General features: G+C 41.7%; 1 protein-coding gene across 5 annotated transcripts in view; it reads left to right on the top strand.

The window, feature by feature from the left end:
* The window catches only part of piezo1 (piezo type mechanosensitive ion channel component 1 (Er blood group)), a 372,144-nt gene that overhangs the window by 293,525 nt on the left and 57,536 nt on the right, over nucleotides 1–21,083 (top strand). For all 5 annotated transcript variants that reach the window (XM_078544496.1, XM_078544493.1, XM_078544495.1 and 2 more), the window contains 6 exons: nucleotides 4,135–4,291; nucleotides 4,792–5,035; nucleotides 11,946–12,042; nucleotides 12,645–12,810; nucleotides 15,131–15,220; nucleotides 16,619–16,704. In XM_078544496.1, the coding sequence (XP_078400622.1) occupies nucleotides 4,135–4,291; nucleotides 4,792–5,035; nucleotides 11,946–12,042; nucleotides 12,645–12,810; nucleotides 15,131–15,220; nucleotides 16,619–16,704 (840 nt within the window). The remainder of the gene's footprint in view (nucleotides 1–4,134; nucleotides 4,292–4,791; nucleotides 5,036–11,945; nucleotides 12,043–12,644; nucleotides 12,811–15,130; nucleotides 15,221–16,618; nucleotides 16,705–21,083) is intronic.

The following is a 21,083-nucleotide window of genomic DNA, read 5'->3' as shown; positions in this document are numbered from 1 at the left end:
GTTTAAGACTTGGCGATTAATAAAAACTAAAATAACAGAGAGTGCATTGGGTTGATGTTCAACACACGGTGTCACTGAATGGAAGAGCAAGGTTTCAGCTCATGAGTCTTTGACCCCTCATTTTAACATGACACGAGTAGAATGGGTGAAATGGGTGAGCAATTAAAATGATGGACATCCACTTACCAGCCATGACCTCCCAATATCATGAACTTCATTTGCCACCTGCCTCAAGTCATATTCAAATCGTAGACCCATGATGTAACTGGGATTCTGGTGGAAGCTCTTCTGTATTAATAGCCTTGATTATCCTCTTCACCACCTCTTTCATTCTGCATAAAAGGACAGTCAAACCTCTCAGCCAACCGATATGTCAGTAACATCCTGACAATTCAGATAAGCTAGCTATGATGAAAAGAGACCTTTTACTAAACTTTCAAATGTAAAAAAGTGATGAATTACAAAGAGAAGATCAAACTAAAACTTATGATAACCAAGAGCTCAACTCACTGTGCATTACTTCACAATCTCCTCACTCTACTACCCTTCTGAGGTACTCTGCCACTCATTTCAGCAGAGCTGGTGCTGTTGCTCATGTGGGAATGCTTAAGATGATTGTGGCCAGCTGCTGCTCAAGCCTGAGAGGGTCAGGCTGCAGATTGTTGCGCTTTGGCCTCTGTTCTTGGCTCCAGCCAAGCTAATTTTCTGGAACCATGCTTGGTATTGCTTAAGGTGTTGGCAAGGGAGCAAATATGATAACATGTGCCATTCCTGCTGTGCCACTATCGTTGTGCCACTCACTGCCAGTCTCATCAGGCTCATCATTTCTATGATCTGCAGGAGGACCATGTGCCTCCTTGAAAGTTTCTATCCAAATGCTCCATCAATCTCTTTGAGACAGCAAGATAGCCGTTTGAGTTTCCACCAAAGCTACAAAGTGTGCAAACATAGACTCCTGTTGTGAGGCTCTGACTCTAGTATCCTAGGAGATGGCCACACTCTGCAAGGTAAACCACAGAACGCTGCTGTCTTGCAAGATGATACCACTCACGGTGGAAGCAAAGTTCCGTTACTGGTTTACATACCTGACTTGCTACTAATCACTAATTAACCACTTCTCTAAGCCACAAGATATATTTGAACATTGGGTAAAGTTAAGTAATTCTATTGGTTGACATGGGTGAAGATAACTTATGCATCTCATAATCCTATTTCTCTTCACTTTCTCATACTTCTTGCCTTTCATTATCCAAGGTTGCCAGAGTAATTTCAGTTAAGTTTCACACAGTACATGTATGGTTTCCTTAAAGGTCCAGGGCATGAAAAACATGAATGTGCTTTTCTTGTCCTGTGAGGCCTGTTTTAGCAGTCCAGTAGTGCAGGCAAAAGCATGGAGTTTTATGTTCAACCTTTGCTGTTCTTTGAAATACGCATTAACCCTTTCCTGCCTATGATTCCCAACATTTCTTGGAAATATGTAGGGTCTCCCTAGTTCCCCTTGAGACTAATTTACTTTCATGGAACACCATCACGTTAATCTGTATATAAATATTTGCTTCAATATTTATTAAGATATTATCTGACCTTCCATGATATTACTTACAGTAAGGATCATAGAATAGCACAGCACAGACTATTTGGCCCATCAAGTCTTTGCTGGTCCTTTCAAAGAGTAATCCAGTAAATCTTATAACCCCACTTTTTCCCTGTACCCCTACATCTTTATAAAATCTCCTCTTAGTCCTTTCTGTCTTAAGGAGAACAACCCAGCTACTCTAATCTATCCACATGACCGTGATTCCTCATCCCTGGAACCATTCTAGTAACTCTGTTCCGTACCCTTTCCAAAACCTTCACATCCTTCCCTAAGTGCAGTGCCTAGAATTAGATGCAGTACTCCAGGTCAGGCTGAGTTTGTGTTTTATATAGGTTTAATATAAATTCCTGGCTTCTGTACACTGTACCTCTATTTATAAAGCCAGGATTCCATATGCTTTATTAACTGCTTAGAAAATCTGTTCTGTCACCTTCAAAGATTTATGACCAAACACACACACACACACACACACACACACACACACACGCACGCAGGCACACACACACACACCCCCTCCCCCCCCCGCCGGTTCTTTTACTTCTTGCGCTCCATATATCACCTCACTCTTTTTCTGCATTTAATGTCATCTGCCACGTGTCTGCCCATTCCACAACGTTTGCTACATTTACAAGCTTAGCGTTGCCAAATTGTGCCACGTATCCCCAAGTCTAAACCATTGATATATATCCGAAACAACAGAGTTTGTGGTGCAGAACTTTGGGAACTCCACTGTCTCTCCAGTCTGAAAGAACAGCCATTCACCGGTACTCTGTTTTCTAGCCATTAGCCAATTTTCCATGCTGCTACTGCCCTTTTATCCCATGGCTTCTATTTGGTTAAACTGGGGCTACATCAAACACCTTTTGAAAACACATCAACTGCACTGCCCCCATCCACCCTCTCTGTTATAACTTAGCCAGACAGTGAAAGATGTAACTGGAGCCCAGTCTTTATAAACTTTTATTTACAGAGCCACATATTGGACACCTCCAATTCAACAGTCACAGTTTCAGTCTGCTCTTCTATATACTCTTTTGAGCAAACAAATGAACTAATTAACAAATTGATAGCCCCATAAAGGGGCACGCTAACAAAACACAAAAACTCGAAAGGAAACTCTGCTCCTATATATGAGCACAGATGAATCCCCACCACCTGAATACAATTAAATTCAGTTAATATACAATTAATATCTGTTACCTCACCAAAGAACTCAATCAAGTTAGTCAAACATGATTTGCCTTTAACAAACCCATGCTGTGGCTCTCTTTTATTAGTTCGTGCTTATCCCATTTTTATTGTTTCTAAAAGCTTTCCTACAGCTGATCAGTAGTCGTCAGGTTTTTCCTCCCCCCAGCCCGCCCCCAGCCTTTTTTGAACAACGGTGTAACATTTGCATTCCTCCAGCCCTTTGGCAGCACCTCTCTATCAAAGGATGATTGTTAGCACCTCAGCAATTTCTACCCTTCCTTCCTTCAGCAGCCTAGGATGCATCCCATCCTGACCAGGTGACATGCACTTTAAGCATTGCCAGTCTTTCTAGTGCCTCCTCTATCCATTTTTTTATCTCATCCCATATCCCTGCGGCAACCTCCTTGTTTAGTATGAATATGCCCATAGAAGATCTTTGGATTCACTTGGATGATACGTTCATATATAATGACAGGAGTATTATACCATGGATGATTTTGTGGCTGAGTGCAACTTCACCTCTACCTGTTACAGTATATCACAAAGTTTTAATTGTAAACAGGCACATCCTCAGGCCTGTTGCAGGTTAGCATTGGTGAAGGAAGCTTATGAATTGAAAGGAAGGTAAAACTTGCACTTAGATATTGTTTAATTCCATTGCTCAGATAAGAGTCAAAGTGCCTTGTGAATTGCTTTGAAGTACCATCGCTGTTATTGCGGAGGGAAACATAACATAATATCAACTTGAACAGAGATATGAGGCTCCAACTTAATGTTTCACTTAACTGACTGAACGTTACCTCGGCACTGTAACTTGTGTATCAGTCTAGATGTGTTCAAGTTCTAGAGTGGGTCTTGAACCTGTGAACTTCAGACTTGGGTGAGCATGCTTGATTGGCAGTTGTCTGAAAATTTCCATAGCAAGGCAGCATGAATTGGTTGCCTATTTAAAGTAACTTGAAGTGTGGCGGGATATGCTAAAAGCAAGACTTTTATATAGGTAAAATATTATCTTTTGCTTAAATTATGTAACTAATAAACAGTCATTGTTTATTTCTGAAACAAAAACAGAAAATGCTGGAAAAACTCAGCAGGTCTGACAGCATCTGTGGAGAGAGAAATACAAAGTTAACGTTTCGAGTCCATATGACCCTTCTTCAGAGCTGAGCTCGAAATGTTAACTTTGCTTTTCCCTCTCCACAGATGCTGTCAGATCTGCTGAGTTTTTCCAGCGTTTTCTGTTTTTGTTTCAAATTTCTAGCATCCACAGTATTTTACTTTTATCATTGTTTATGTCTGTTTGTTAGACAATGTTGAGACTGTTTCTTGGTTCTTTTCTATTACAGATGACTTTCTATTACTGATGTGTGTATCCCATCAGTGGCAGGTATTTGTTGATGAAAGAAAGGAGGAGATTAGTACCATAAGTGGAGAAAATACAGATGATCCTGATCCCATGGCTGGCAAGGACGTGAATCCCATGCCAAACTATATATACTGTCGGTAAGTTCTGACTTAAACTGCACTTCAAAATGGCTTTGGATTTCGTGGTTTGATCACAGGTTTTATAGATGTAAGAAACTGGTGCTACCATTGAAAGTCTTACAATGGTGAAATAATGCTGATGAAAAATTTTATATGGAGATACATTCAAGGTGTGTTTTTTTTTAAATCACTTACTTTAAATTGCACATAGTAAAAAGCACGTGGAAAAATGTCAACCTTCCATCCTTTCAGAAGGAAGATATAAACTAAACACAACCCTATGATTTTAGAATCTTTGTTCTTTTGAGGGGATAAGGAATGATGATCAGGAATAGCCTTACAGAACAAAATGATTGTTGATGGCCAACTTGCAGCAACAGTGTCAAAATATTTCTCCACCAGATTGATTTAAAGTAATACTATCAATGTTATTAATATTGTTAGTGCTCAGGGCAGTGCAATCAGTAATTGTATAATGTGGGGAGGCTAGCTAACATGGAATTCTTTCTGTTCTGCAGATGTTACCTGGACATGATAAAAGTTGCAGCTTTTCGGTACCTCTTCTGGCTTGTGGCTGCAGTTATTTTTGCCACTGGCTCTGCTCGAATAAGTGTGTTTGGTCTTGGCTACCTGCTCGCCTCGTTCTACTTACTTCTGTTTGGCAGAAGACTCTTACTGAAGCCAGCAACAAGTCGGCTAAACTTTTGGGATTGCCTAATTATGTACAATGTCACAGTCATCGTTGCAAAGAACATGCTCTCAGTGAGTCCTTCCATTATCAGAACATCAAGAATATGCAGGAAGCAAAAATTCCAATAAATAAAAAGAAGTGCATGATTAACGGCATTTTTAATTTTGTTAGTGAGTTTCGCGATTTAGATCGCTCACTGCTGATGTTTTGGTCCACAAGCCTAGGCTTCTTTTAAAAATGTTACGATGTTCAATTTGAAATGGGAAACAACTAGTGGTACCTGAGGATGTTTCTTCATTTCCTTCTCCTTGTCCCATGAGCAAATAGTAAATGAGAAAATTTGTGGGCGAACTACGCCAAGGCCTTGGAAAATGCTGCTTTGAAATTTGGCAGTAGGAGGTGCAGAAAGGAAAGCGTCAGGATGACTGTCCATTGTGAGGGATTGCAGAAGCAAACTCATGTAGCACTGACATGTACCTAGTCTCAGACTTTAATGTAAGCTCTTCTGATTATGCACCATTCCTGAACAATATGTGCCCTGCCTTAAGTGGCATCACAGTGGAGAGTGTGCAATAAATATTTAATTAAATCTAATTCAAAAACTAACTAGGTTAATTGTGTATTTAGCTAAATTTAATTGATGTGAATTATATAAGTCTGTCCACATTACGAACATGTTATTGTGGCAAAGTTGGTTAATTATGGGCTTTCATTTTGTCCAATAGAGCTTGGCAGGTAGAATTTCAGGGTATCTACAAGCACCTTTCAACTTAGAAGACTGTTTTTCCACAGCTTAATGAGAACCAGTGTTCTGTAGTCCAGTGGGACAGCATGTTAATATATGCATCACCTTTATAGCTTTAATTGCCTTACAGTGCAGCTGTTGCAGACCACAAATGGTATCCTTTATGAGCATGACATACAGGGGGTTGGTTGGCACCAACCAGACTTGGTCATCACAAGAAGGTGTGACCTGCCCACTGTCCTCCACACCCGTACCTACCACAGCACTGACTGCGACGCTGACCGTTCTCTGTCAGCAGCATAGTGAAGGTGCAACCCTGAAAGTTTCATGGTCCCAGAGATGATGGCTGGCACGCATCAACGTCCCTTGGACAAGTAACGATGCCAAATACCAGCACTTTGCACTGTTGCTAGAACGAGCGCTACCCATCAAAGGTTTACCAGGAAGTGCCGATGCTGGTGTTGATGAAGCTTGGAAGTCACTAAGCTCAATTTGGTAAAGGCAGAACCTACAACAAACACTGGTTTAAGACTTTCTCAGCTGCGATGACATCTGTCATTGAGACAAAAAACAAAGCCTACATTATGTGCAACATAAACTCAACAGCTAAAACACTGCATGTACTGGAAGTACCAAAACAACTGTGCAAAAGATGGGGAGGTACTGCGTAAATAAACACTGGATCAACTTATGTCAAAAAATCCAAACAGTCTATGATGCTGGAAATCTACGTGCTCTGTATGATGGGATTAAGAGGGCACTTGTCCTACCATCATCAAAGTTGCTTCTCTGAAGTCAGCAGATGGTGAAGCACTCACCGACAGAAGCAAACAGATGTTCCACTTGGCTGAATGCTACTGTGAGCTACAGATATCTCCCAGTCTGCGCTTGGTGCTCTCCCATAGCTTCCTATCATGGACGAGTTAGATGAAGAACCCTCATTACTTGAGCTCGAGAAGGCCATAGACCGATTAGCAAACAGAAAGGCACCCAACAAGGATGGGATTGCAGTTGAACTGCTTAAGCATGGAAAGCCCCATCCATTGCCACCTTTATGATCTTCTCCTTCTCTGCTGGAAGGTTGGTTCCATTTCCCGTGAGGTGTGTGATGCAAAAATCATCACTCTGCACAAAACAAACATGACAGAGGAGACTGCTACAGCTACTAGGGTCAAACTTAAAAGGCCCCCGTCTACTTGCAGACCAAGTGTACCCAGAAGCACAGTGCGGTATCTGTGCCGGCAGATCTACTGTGGACATAATCTTCCCTATATACAAGCTACAAGAGAAGCATAGGGAACAGAGTACATATGGCCACCTTACTTTTGCAGATCTCACTAAGTCATTCAACATCACCAGCAGAGCAGGACTCTACAAAATTTTGGGGAAAATTGGCTATCCACCTGAGCTCCTCAGTCTCATTCACTCCTTCCATAACAACATGAACTGCACTGTACAGTGTGATAGCTCTACTTCAAACAGTTTCAGAGTGAAGAATGGAGTGAAACAGGGCTGTGACCTGGCCCCCACTCTGTTTAGTATCTTCTTCTCCATGCTCCTGACTTTCACCTTCCCCGCAGATATGGAGGGAGTCTACTTGAACGCTAGGTCAGACAGCAAGCTCTACAATGTTTCAAGGCTGAAGTGAAGACTGAAACATATCACATCCAGCTGAGAGAACTCCTCTATGCTGATGATGTTGCGCTAGCCGCCCACACGGAAACTTGGCTACAAAGACTCATGGAATGTCTGTTCCATGCCAGTAACTTATTTTCCTGACTATATGTATCAAGAAACCTGTGGTCATTGAACAAGGTGTTGCATCCCTGCCCTGATCACACTAAACAATGCCCCAGTGGAAATGGTTAGCAAATTCTGCTCCCTTGGGTTCACAGTGACAGGCAATCTATCCCTTGATGCAGAATTTGATACAGGCATAGGGGAAGCTGCTGTCACCTTTGGCTGAGTCATGAAACGCACATGGAATAACATCAAGCTGACCCTTTGGGTCAAGCCGATGTTTTATAAGGCCTGTGTGTTCCCATCATCCTGCTGTGTGGCTGTGAATCACAGACGACTTCCAGCTATCAAGAAAAACTCAACAATTTCCAGCTTCGCTGTCTGCGGTGCATTATGGATATATCCTAGCAGGACAAAATCCCAAATGTGGCAGCCCTCTCCAAGGCAGAGCTCCAAGTTTTGTTAGCACTCATCAAACAGAGGTCGCCTCCTTGGCTTGGGCATGTCTGCAGGATGGCACGTTCAAGACTTCCTGTATGGTGAGGTAACTGGAGCCAGACGACCAGCAAGACGCCTAAAGCTCCGCTTCAAGGATGCTTGCAATTGTGATATGAAGGCCTGACTTTGATTATTGCATCTGTGAGTAACCAGCTGACAGCAGAGGAAAATGGCGACACCTCCAATGGCTGCCGTGTAGCACCACGGTGACCAGTGGCTACAGCGGCTTGGCAATAGACACTGACGGCAACCCACAGTGGCACCCGGTAACTTCATGTGTGGCACTTGTGGCAGAACCTGCCTCTCAAGGATTGGCCTCTTCAGCCATCAGCAAAGGTGCACCACATAAAGACACCCCATCTAAAATGGGTTTGTTTGTCGCATGTCCTTTATCTTTCTTAGGTGGAAGGAGACCAGAAAAAAAACAGAGAGAGAGTAATTTTCATCTCCACAGCTGGGCAGCAAGCTGGCAAAATAGATTAATTAAATCATAAGGCATTTATTGATTTCTCTGATTTGCAAAGCATTGATTGTGAAGAAGGGGCCTGAAACAATAGCCCAGATTTTGGGAGGGGGTGGAGTTGATGATCACAGAAACTCAGTGCAGAAGAGGCCCTTCGGCCTATCGAGTCTGCACTGACACGTGAGAAACACCTGACCTACCTACCTAATCCCATTTACCAGCACTTGAATGTTATGACGTGCCAAGTGCTCATCCAGGTACTTTTTAAAAGATGTGAGGCAACCCGCCTCCACTACCCTCCCAGGCACCACCCTCTGGGTAAAAATGTTTTTCCTCACATCCCCCCTAAACCTTCTGCCCCTCACCTTGGACTTATGTCCCCTCGTGACTGACCCTTCAACTAAGGGGAACAGCTGCTCCCTATCCACTCTGTCCATGCCCCTCATAATCTTGTACACCTCGATCAGGTCACCCCTCAGTCTTCTCTGCTCCAATGAAAACAACCCAAGTCTATCCAACCTCTCTTCATAAGTTAAATGTTTCATCCCAGGCAACATCCTGGCGAATCTCCTCTACACCCCCTCCAGTGCAATCACATCCTTCCTATAATGTGGCGACCAGAACTGCACACAGTACTCCAGCTGTGGCCTCACCAAGATTCTATATAACTCCAACATGACCTCCCTACTTTTGTAATCTATGCCTCGATTGATAAAGGCAAGTGCCCCATATGCCTTTTTCATCACCCCACTAACATGCCCCTCCGCCTTCAGAGATCTATGGACGCACACGCCAAGGTCCCTTTGTCCCTCAAAACTTCCTAGCGTCATGATAAACTATTAGTGTTCACCATCATTATCCCTTTGAAACTGACCTCAACTTCAGGATCAAAAACAGAAAATGCTGGGAAAACTCAGCATTTGGAGAGAAAAAAAAGAATTAACGTTTCGAGTCCGTATGACTCTTTCTTTTCAGAGCTTCTTCAGAGTGTCATACAGACTCGAAACATTAACTCTGTTTCTCTCCACAGATGCTGTTAGACCTGCTGAGTTTTTCCAGCATTTTCTGTTTTTCTTTCAGATTTCCAGCATCCGCAGTATTTTGCTTTTATCTCAACTTCAGGATATCGGGCCTAAGCAGATTAGCGTGGAAATTATGTAGTTGTAATCTGTCACTGGGGTTCTGATACAGGCTGCACTGTGGTTCCTCCCAGAGCCAGTAATTATTAAAATCAATGAGAATTTCAACTTCAATGACACTATTGGAAATCCCCCCCAATAAACCTTGATCAATCAGGTGTATCTGGGTTTCTGAGGGTGATATAATGAATAAAATCTGATGGACAATGAACTGTCCCTGAAAAAATAATTTTATATTTGTGGAATGTTGTTAAATATCTCTCTTCGATTAGTTAAAACTATTTTTTAAATCATTTAAATGCTTTTTCAGAATATTTCAGCTTCCGCCTTTACCCCATGTGTATATCTCAAACTTTAATTTGTTCTATGTAAAAGAAAACACAAGTGGTTCTATTTCAGTGCATCTCCTTTCCTGGTTGGATGTCAGTGAAAATCCTTTCGATGTCACTAGCTGCTTGGACAGCTTGATGGGAAAAGACATGCCGGGAATTCTCCAGTAAAGAATGCTGGAACCGATTACAATCCCACTGCATGCCATAAAGGTGAAGCTCCCATCAGAGTAATTCCCAGATCTCTCAGCAAGGCTTACTTCAAGGTCAGCAGTGAGCCACCTTGTTTCCCTGCTGACCACAACTCCAGGCCATTAACTTTCATAACTAAGATAAAAGCAAAATACTGTGGATGCTGGAAATCTAGAACAAAAACAAAAATACCTGGAAAAACTCAGCAGGTCTGACAGCATCTGCGGAGAGAGACACAGTTAACGTTTCGAGTCCGTATGACTCTTCAACAGAACTAAGGAAAAATAGAATAGAGGTGAAATATAAGCTGGTTTAAGCGGGGCGGGGGGCGGGGGGGTGGGACAGGTAGAGCTGGATAGAGGGCCAGTGATAGGAGAAGATAGCCAAAAGATGTCACAGACAAAAGGACAAAGAGGTGTTGATGGTGGTGATATTAGCTAAGAAATGTGCTAATAGGTGACATTAAGGGTAGAAAGCAGGACGAGCAAGGTACAGATAGCCCTAGTGGGGGTGGGGTGGGGGGGGATCAAAATAGGCTGAAAGGTAGAGATAAAACAATGGATGGAAATACATTTAAAAATAGGTGGGAAAAGAAAAATCTATATAAATTATTGGGAAAAGGGGGATCGGAAAGGGGGTGGGGATGGAGGAGAGAGTTCATGATCTAAAATTGTTGAACTCAATATTCAGTCCGGAAGGCTGTAAAGTGCCTAGTCAGAAGATGAAGTGCTGTTCCTCCAGTTTGCGTTGAGCTTCACTGGAACATTGCAGCAGGCCAAGGACGGACATGTGGGCATGAGAGCAGGGTGGAGTGTTGAAATGGCAAGCGACAGGGAGGTCTGGGTCATGCTTGCGGACAGACCGAAGGTGTTCCGCAAAGCGATCACCCAGTCAACTTTTATAACTTGCTGCCTGACATACTTGGTGTTTGCAACATTTTCTGATTTTATTTTACATTTTCAATATCTGCAGTTTTTTTTTAATGTTCTTGGTTTAGTTCTAAAATGGATGGGTGATCTGGTCTGTTAAATTGCCACCCAGATGGCGAAGTGAATATTCACCCAAGGTTGTCTGGAATCCTTTTACATGAGAAGGAAATTGCTCAACTTTTAATTGTCATTAAGCTATCCATTCCAACTAGATTGAGAAAGCCTCCTCCACTTGATGGATGATTCCCTTGCTAGATAAGCTGGCAACCTTTGGAGCTCCATTTGTCCCAGTTTAAGCTGAAACCAGTACTGTTTTAAGTGCAACAATTTGACGTCATCTATCAAAGTATTCTTTTCTTTAAAACTGAAAGGCTACACATCTACTTCATGGAGTTGAGGATAGACAAAATCAATTGAAAAATATTACCTTTCCCTCATCCTTCAGCCTCTGCCCCATCTTCAAGTCCAGAAACAGACCCAGCAGTTCTAAAAGTTTCTACCTTCATGAATGATGTTGCCACAATCTTTTTTCCAGTGTATAGAAATGTGTATCGAGCTAGATATTTGTGCACAGTTCTGGACAAACATCTAAATATTTTGAAACCAAAACGAGCCAATGTCATTCATTTTCACCAGTTAACTTAAGTGATGAATTGTGTTAGAATGCCTTGGTGGATGATTGCTAGATTGGTTTTCTTACAAATAAGGACACATGGTAGCTCTAAAATTGTAGTCTGGATGTAGTTTTTCTTCAACATAAGTGGATTGTTTTTGTAAATTAGAGAGCCCTCTCATTAATGATGTCTGAGAATAACATAAAAGGATGGTTGTAATGGTTGTTATATAGGGTGCAATTCCTGAAGAAGTTATAAATGAGTGTTATACCAAAGTAGGTATTCTATTGTTTTAATTAATTTAATCATGTTTTTATTGCTTTTCCCTCCAGCTCCTGGCTTGTGTTTTCTTGAAGCAGCTCCAAAGTAATTTCTGCTGGATGATCCAACTCTTCAGCTTGCACTGTACTATCAAAGGGTACTATGGTGGTAAGGGCTTGTTTCTGCTCTGCGCTGTTATCATTTTGCTTGTGAATTGAAACAATAAAGTGGCGTGTAAATTTGCCTCAGTACAAAACTAGTGATAGCGATTAGCTGGCCGTGTTGCACTTTGCTTGATTTTCTTCTCCAGTGGAAAATGAAATCAGGTGGAAAATATAACAAGATGCTGATTCACCACTCGTTTTGACTGCTGGCTCTACACCTGGTGCGTGTAATGAAAAGAAATTTTAGATTGCATGTTGTTTGAGGTCAGTAGCTGTCGGTAAGTTAGCTTTGCCTAGTCCAAGCAATTCCAAAGGGGAAGTTAAAGCCAATAGCAACAGTCTTATCAGGTGGTTACAAACAGCAATGACTGCAGTTGGAGAGAAGTTCATATTCCAGGTTTTCATCGTCCTTAAGTAACAAGAAATATAGAGGCAGGTGGCATGGGGAAACAAGATAAACAATCAAGTTAAGTAAGTTATACTAACTAGTCATGATATTGCATTGAATGTAATATTCAAACATATTTTCAATTAAACAGCAGGTTCTTATTGTCTCAGGTAATTTTTGATAACTTTATTGTATCTTCATGAATTCTTTTTTTTTAGAAAACGAATTAAAGGATCCAGAATGTATCTTGCCTGTTGGTGAAGCTGGCATAATCTGGGATAGCATCTGCTTCTTTTTCCTTTTACTTCAGCGCAGAGTCTTCCTCAGTTATTATTTCATACATATAACAGCTGATATGAGAGCCTCCAAACTACAAGCATCCAGGTATAGTAAGATCAAGTGGAGGAGGCTTCCTGAATCTAGTATGAATGGATTCCTGTACTCGGGTGGGGGTGGGGGTGGGGGGGGGGGCAGCAAATATTTCCTGATTTGGCTTATATTATGAACTTTGAAGCTGGAGAAGAAATTGCGTTCAGCGTTTTGGGGCTAGAGAGCAAAGCAAATTGGTCAAGCTTCCTGATCCAACTGGAAAGTGTGTGTAAACACTGGGAAAGAACAGGATGTGGCTCAGGTATATCACACCCCCTCCCCCAACACTCTGGTGGAATATACAGATGGCAGTTGAACCCAGAATTTTCCTTTGCAATCCCACCTGAAATTTAAGCTGAAGAATGATGTAAAGCTGGAGCACTGAGACCACTCCAACCAAGATTTCCCTTTCTCCGTTCCTGCCAGAACTCCCGTTGGCTGTATGTTCCTCCTTCTGTTGTATAGAAATGATGGTGGGGTCTAGCTCCGTTTTGAATATCTTTCCTATCTCCCTGACCCCATGCTGCTTCCTTGGGTAAGTAGGAGTAAATCCCAGGAAGCAGTGGGAATGACCTTGGGTTATGTTAGAGAAAGGAGCCTGCTTTATAACAACCTCTTCTCCCTCCCTTCTTTCTAGTTCCAATTTACAGTATCTTTTTGAAGGACAGGCAGTAGCAGTCTGACACCACCGTAATACTGCTGTAGTGGATTAATCCCAGCTTCATTGTCAAACATCACATATGATAAATACGTATTTGAATAAGGTACTGGGGCCAGGTGATGCCTGTGAAATCAAAGCTGATCAAGAGCCGGACCCTTCAGGAAACAAACAGAGAAAATCAGGAGAGTAGGAGACCATTTAAAAAAATTGGGATTGACAGATACACACCTTAATTCCTCAACTAAAGGCAGAAAATCAAACCCAAGGAACACCATTTGTAACTGCAATTCAAATAGTCACAAACAATTTGAATTGTACCAGAATGTCCATGGACCATGTGAACACAGACTGCTTGTACTTATGGGTAACACATGCTAACCTTGCCAGCAACACCCACATCTTATGAACGAATAATAATAAAAATAATTATCACCTAAACAGTTTGAGATTAATATGTGTTATACTGTTACATTATAGGGTGCTTCCCTGTTGTTAAAAGCTGGAACAGTATAGTTTAGCCTGTTATTCCCAGTAAGCTGCCATAAATTCTTATGCAAGCAGAGTTAATGCATTCTTAATTTTTCAGCATGAAAAACTTTAGCTTTATTGAATATTTGTAAAAAGAATGACTATCACACCCTTTCAGTAATGTGGCAGCTTTCCTATAAAGTCAAAGTTTGTAACGGAATCAACATTGTTCAGTTAGGAATATCTGTAGCACTCTTGAAATATTAAAGCAAATATAAACTGAATAAAATAAAATAAATATAAAATATAAATTGATTTTAACTAGGTTTATAGCACAGGTTATGGCAGAGTAGGATGTTGCTCTTTTCAGGAACCCTGTAGTAAGAATTTCCATGCATTAAATAAAATATGTGTATGTCATCTGTGGAGTTTAGTAATGCCCCATGCAACATTCGCTGTCCAATAAGTTCAGACATTCCTGTATGTACTTGCATGTTCAACAAATTGCTAGATATAGTTGATAGTCAAAGGGTGATCTTTGGACAGCTGATGGTGAGATGGCTATTAATTAGCAGCCAAGTTTAAGGACATATTATGTTAAGTTAGGATGTGTTATATTTTTCTGCTTTAATTCAAATATGGTCCCATTTCAGGACTTCTGCACAAATTCTAGGCTGACACACCAGTGCTGTACTGAGGGAGTGCTGCATTGTTGGAGATGCCATATTTTGGAGAAGATAATAAACCTAGGATAAACCTGTCTGCTTTCTAAGATCGATGTAGAAAATCCCCCATGGCACTATTTTGAAGAAGGGCAAGAGAGTTACCCCTGGTGTCCAGACCGATACACCTCAATCAACATCAAACAAAAACAGATTATCTGGTCATTATCACATTGCCATTTGTAGGCACTTCCTGTGTGTAAATTGGCTATTGCATTCCCTATATTACAACAGTAACTACACGTTGGATGTAAGACACTTTGAGGTGCCCTGTGGTCATGAAAGGTGCTATATAAATGCAAGTCTTTTTTTTCTTTAAGCTGTATCTGTGATGAAATATTGTTATTCGGGGATAATTGTAATTTTGAGAACATTGACTGCAGACTTTGGCTCTACCTTCACTGCATTTCTGTCCGAGATTTTCCTTTGTCAAACAATTAAAATGCTAAGAATCGTTGAAATGAATGGTTTTGTTTATCCCCAGGGGCTACCAGCTGTTCAATGCGAGCACAATCAAAAACATGAATTTCCACCTTGAAGCAGAAAAGAAGTCCATAGCACAGTTAAAAAGACAGTAAGTTTGTTGAAGGCCTTTCATCTATAGCATAATTGAGGGCGTTTTAAGTATGGCTTATGGAGAAGTCAAACACAATCTAGAAACTTTAATGTTTTTTTAAAAATGCATTATATAGAACTGCTTTCACTAAAAACAATTCCAGAACCCGGGGTTTTTTTTTCTGTCAACTGAATTTCTGGCGTGCATGGAAACCCATCACCGCGGCCTGAACGTTTTGGCCGTCAGGCGTGTGTGATCGGCAGGCCCTGGAGCGGCCGAGAAACGGACAGTCAGTGTGAAACAAACAGCCAGCGTGAAACTTGCGCTGAAAAGCTCAGTGTTGCCGGGGTGGGGGCGGGAAGAGGCCGGGTGACAACGTCACCGTGGGTGCGGGGTGAGCTCTGCAAGAGAGCTCCCTGAAGGCAGACAGCTGCCTCAGGAAGCTGCAGACCTACAAATAATGAAATAAAGCTGTAAAAAGCTGGGAAAAAAAATGTCCATGCATCACAATCAAGCACCTGAAGGCATACCTCGTAAAAATGCTGTCCTCAGATCTATATTTTTTTTCCTAACGGAAATTTCATCCCGCCCTTGGATGAGGTTTGATGAAAAGTGCAAAGCCCGCCTAGCCGATTTGCTTATCCGCCAACCGTAAGGTTGGACGGGCCACGAAAAAGCGCAGACAATTGCGCCGTTAACGAGCTTAATCGCCATTTAATTGTCGTCGGGCCCGCTTCTGACTTCTGCGTGCACCCGCTGAGTGAAATATCGCGCAAGTGCGCAATGACGTCGGGACGCTTGCCCAACATCACCTCGCGCGGTTTTACACCCAATCTGGTCGAGCACGCGCCTGCCCGTGAGATGTAAATTCTGCCCCATGTTCAGGGTTTCCAACTGAAGTTGCTGAAAAATGACACTCGCGCACAGAGGTTTCTGAGAGATTTATCATTTTGGTATTAACGGGCGGTATCATTGCTAGAAAAGTACCCATATGATGCAGTGTGGCAGCGGTGTGTTGCTATCCTGTAGATGAGGGTGAGAGTTCCACCTGGCTGAGGGCTCAGTCAATGTGGTAAGTGTTTCCCATGGCAGTTTTCTGTTCAAGGGTTTTAACAGGACTGCTTCAGGAAAATTATTTGGTTTTAACTGGGTGAATTGGAAGAGCTGCATTCGAAGTTCCCACCTCAGCTGTTAAAAGCACAAGCGTTTGTTGCCCAGCACAAAATCTTTGAGATCACTTGCAGCGTGACTAAAGTTTTAAGCAAAATGGAAATCTCCACACCCTCATATTCACACAGAGCAGAATTTGGATGGTTAATGTGTTTTGAAGTCTTTTGTGATTTTACACATTTTAACAAGTGTCATTGCATTTCAGCTGACAGTTTCAAAGTTGTTGTAAACATTTCTGTCTGGCAGGATGGAGAGAATCCGGGCAAAACAGGAGAAGTTTAGAAGTGGAAGAAACCCCAAAGACGACAGTGAAAAGGAGGCAGAGGACAAAGGTATGATATAAGATGTAGGCATACTGAATAAAATAAATGTGCACGATAGGTTAAATAAATTATGAGAGGTCTGGACCCAGTAGATAGGGAGAAACTGTTCCCAGTAGTGGAAGGATTGAGAATTAGAGAGCACCAATTTAAGGGGAATGGCTAACGGACCAATGGCAACATGAGGAAAAGCTTTGTGACATACTTTGTTGTTAGGATCTGGAATGTACTACCTAAGCGTGTGATGGAGACGGATCCAATTGTGTTTTTTTTTAAGAGAATTGGATAGTTATCCGAAGAGAAAACATTTGCCGCACTAAGGGGATAAGGCGTGGGAGTGGGGCTAGCTGAGTTGCTCTTATAGAGAGCTGGCTCAGACATGGTGGGCCGAATGGCCTCCTTCTGCCCTGTAACCAGTCAATGATTCGATGAAAGTTTAGTCATTAAATAAGACATAGCGGAAAACCTAATACCCTCCTGTGTTATGGCAGGCGAATGGTAAAAGCCAAGCTGCCCAAATCCCAGAAGGAAACTTGAAGCAGCCGTCACAACTATTTTTGCACTTTGTACTTTGAGGTGCAGGCTTTGAATTCAGTAGAAGGAGGCCACCAAGTCTTATAGGTTTCTTACAAAACTAAATACTTGTCTTTATTAGCCAAGGCATAGAATACAAGAGCAGGGAGGTTATGCTGGAACTGTATAAAATGCTGGTTAGGCCACAATTGGAGTACTGTGTGCAGTTCTGGTCACCACATTATAGGAAGGATGTGATTGCACTGGAGGGGGTGCAGAGGAGATTCACCAGGATGCTGCCTGGGCTGGAGGGTCTGAGCTGTGAGGAAAGATTGGATAGGCTGGGGTTGTTTTCCTTGGAGCAGCGAAGGTTGAAAGGGGACCTGATAGAGTTGTATAAGATTATGAGGGGCATAGATAGGGTGGATAGGAAGGCGCTTTTTCCATTAGTAGAGGGGTCAATAACCAGGGAGCATAGATATAAGGTAAGAGGTAGAAGGCTAAGAGGGGAGTTGAGGAGAAATTTTTTCACCCAGAGGGTGGTGGGAGTCTGGAACTCACTGCCTGAAAGGGTGGTTGAGTCAGAAACTCTTGTAACATTTACGAAGCATTTAGATATTAACTTGCGTTGCCACAGCCTCCAGGGCTAAGGGCCAAGTGCTGGAAAATGGGATTAGTGTGGTCAGATCTTTGTTGACCTGTGCAGACACGATGGGCTGAATGACCTCCTTCTGTGCTGTAAATATCTGAGTCCATGAGTAAACCTTTATTAATAGAAGAAACGATTTTAAGCACATACGTAAATCTATAAATTACTATCATGATAACCTCTAAACCCCCTAATTAATCTAAACCCCAATTACACCTCCGTTAAGACAGCAGTGAGCCACATGGATTTTAAAGGACGCAGACAAAGTAACACGATACCCTGAGCAGTTGAATTCAAAGTGAGTTTCCTTAACTTCAGTTTCTTTAGACAGCAGCTTGAGGCTTAGATGCTGGAGGCTTTTCACACTTGTTAGATCTTTGAATGCCAAACCTTACGCACAGCCTTCGCTGCTTTATGCATATTTTCCCCTTTGAATGCAAATTCCCATTGCTCACTATGGAGAGAATTTCCTCCCCACCATTGAGGGGGGGGGGTTGTGCGGTGGCGGGCAGGCGTGGACACGATTGGCACCCCTGATCGGGGCCGTGTCGCCATTTTACGTGGGCGGGCCAATTAAGGCCCGCCCTGTGTGACGTGCGCCCGGAAGCGCTGTGCGCTCTCTGTGCAGGCGGTGAGGGGGTTTCCCTGAGTCGGGAGTGCACTCTTTCATGCTTGTGCACGAAAGAGCACAGAAATCTCTGTGCCTCAGGGAGATAAGTTTTAAGTTTTAAAAATATTAATAAAGAAAAGAAAATTTAAGACATGTCCTCTCATATGACAATGTCACATGAACTGGGACATGTCAAATTTATTTAATTTATAAACCCTTCATGAAACCTCATCCCGCCTATGGATGAGGTTCCATGAAAAATGCGAAGGCCGCCTGGGCTCTTCGCCTGCCCGCCAACCTTAAGGTTGGACGGGCAGCTTTCTCAATAGCCTTAATTAGTTAATTAATGGCCTTAACAGGCCTTTGACAGTTCAGCAGGCATGCAGTTGACTCGGCTGCGTGCCCGCCGAACTGAAAATCTAAATGATGTGCGGTGACATCAGGACGCACGCCCGACATCACCCTGCGTAATTTTACGCCTTGGTGAGCGGGCCCTGCCCCCGCCCGCCAAGCCGAAAATTCTCCCCTATGTCTTTGGACTTTACCTCTCTAATAATAAAATCTATCATAGTACCAATTTTACCAGTAATCTTTGGGGAAAAATAAACACACTGTTTCTTAACTTCTGGCTAGGTGTAATATCACTCCCTCTTTTGAATTCAAACTAGCCTGGTTTATTTAAAAATGCAATTGTTCCCTTTACACCTAACATCCTAAATCATCCCCCATTTTACCTACTTAACATTTCAAACATGGCTTATCTTCTGTTACGTCAAAGCCTTCAGAGCAGCTGCCTTTAATTCAATTAAGACACACATACACTATTACTGAACAATAAATTCCAATTGCATTATGAAAATTATTATATCTTCCTGACACTTGCATCATCACTATTTCTAGATATAGGTACAACTATCTTTTCTGCTATTCTGACAGAACTGGATGGTGGGTATAACTGTGTTGTATAATCCACTACTGGTATCTTTCCTTCTATCATACTTTGAAGACAGCTTCTAGTACATTAGTTCAGTGGTGAGGGCGAAGGCTCTATTAGCCAAATGTGTTGATGATGATTGGGGTAGTAGGTTTGTAGCTTATGGTTAAGGACTTGGAGTACAAACTTGGAGAAGTTTGTAAAATGGTATGATAACAGTTCTCTTAAATTGAATGAAACAAGACGAAATAACAAGTTATATAGACTTTAGGAAAAAGCCAATTAATAATATTGTTTCTGTGAAGATTCATGATGTGGATATTGAAATGGTTACTAACTACAAGTATCAAGGTGTCAAAGTAGATGATAAGTTGAATTGGAGGGGACAGTGCACAGGTGTGGTGGCCATGGGACATAGACAATTATAAGATTCTACAATCATGAAATTCTTTTACATGGCTGTAGTTGAGAGTGCTATCCTTTTTGGACATCTCGCATGGTATTGTTGCCTTAGGAAAGCAGACTCTTTAAAAGTAAAGAGATTATTGAACCAGGCAGGAAGGGTATTTGGTGAGCAGAATTTTCTTGATATCTGTGCTCGAAGAATTTTGGCGAAAGTAAAGAGGGCCATGAACAATCACCTCATGTTTCAGTATAACTGTTGGATGCATGCAGGGAAAAGTTCTACAATCCCTCAGGTGCAGGACAAATTGGTTCCTGAACTCACTTGTGCCCTTCTCTATAAGAACATTTAACAGGAACTTGATGGATGGTTGAGGATATGCACTCATGCTGGGACTCACTGGCTGATTGTTTTAATGTATTCAAATAGGTTTTAATACATATTTTAAAGTTAGACCTCTGTGATTGGATAATCTTCTTTCATTTATTGTTATCATTCATTTATATGTACTTTTTTAATGATCGAGCAATAAACCCGAAATGAATTTCTGTAAGGACAATGAAATGAAATTGAGTTGAATTGAATTTGGTAATCGGGATCATCTCATGTCTGTAATGTAATGTTGAAGCAAGAGACCCATGGAATGTGCACGTTTTTGTTGAATATTTGCATCATACTGAAGGAAAAAAGTGGCTGGCTAACTGAATACTTCTGTGGTGAGATCAGTTGTTTACCCTCATACTTTTACCATGCTATTGGAGTGCACAAATATTATTCCACCATGGCGAATATTAGCAGATAATAGATTTACTGATGTTGAGTTTGCCATTGTAAGGGATTCATTTTGACTGCTTTCATAGTCATTCCAAAATCTCTTAAATTCACCAAGATAATTTAGGCAACTTCTCAGTAGTAATTTGTGACAGAACAATGTTATCTGTGTACTGTATGTAGTTACCAATCTAAATATTGGCATTAATATCCTCAATTGCATAAAAATGTAGTTGCTGATATTGAACAGTACAGAAATGATATAAACCCCACATCAGTCTGACTTGGAAATGTATCACCATTCCTTCATCATTACTGCATCAAAATCCTGGAATTCCCTACCCGAGAACACTCTGGAAACTATATTGCCACAAGGACTACAGTGGTTCAAATAGAAGGCCCCCCACAATCTTCTTAAGACAACTTGGGATGGGCAATAAAAATATGGCTATGTCAATATTACCCACATCCTGAGAACAAATTAAAACAAAATAATTAAAGCCTGTTATAG

The sequence above is a fragment of the Cetorhinus maximus genome, chromosome 6, assembly GCF_964194155.1.
Source record: "Cetorhinus maximus chromosome 6, sCetMax3.hap1.1, whole genome shotgun sequence".
NCBI classification, from domain to species: Eukaryota; Metazoa; Chordata; class Chondrichthyes; order Lamniformes; family Cetorhinidae; genus Cetorhinus; species Cetorhinus maximus.
Note: the sequence above shows the minus strand (reverse complement) of the source record. Positions and strands in the feature narration are given on the sequence as shown.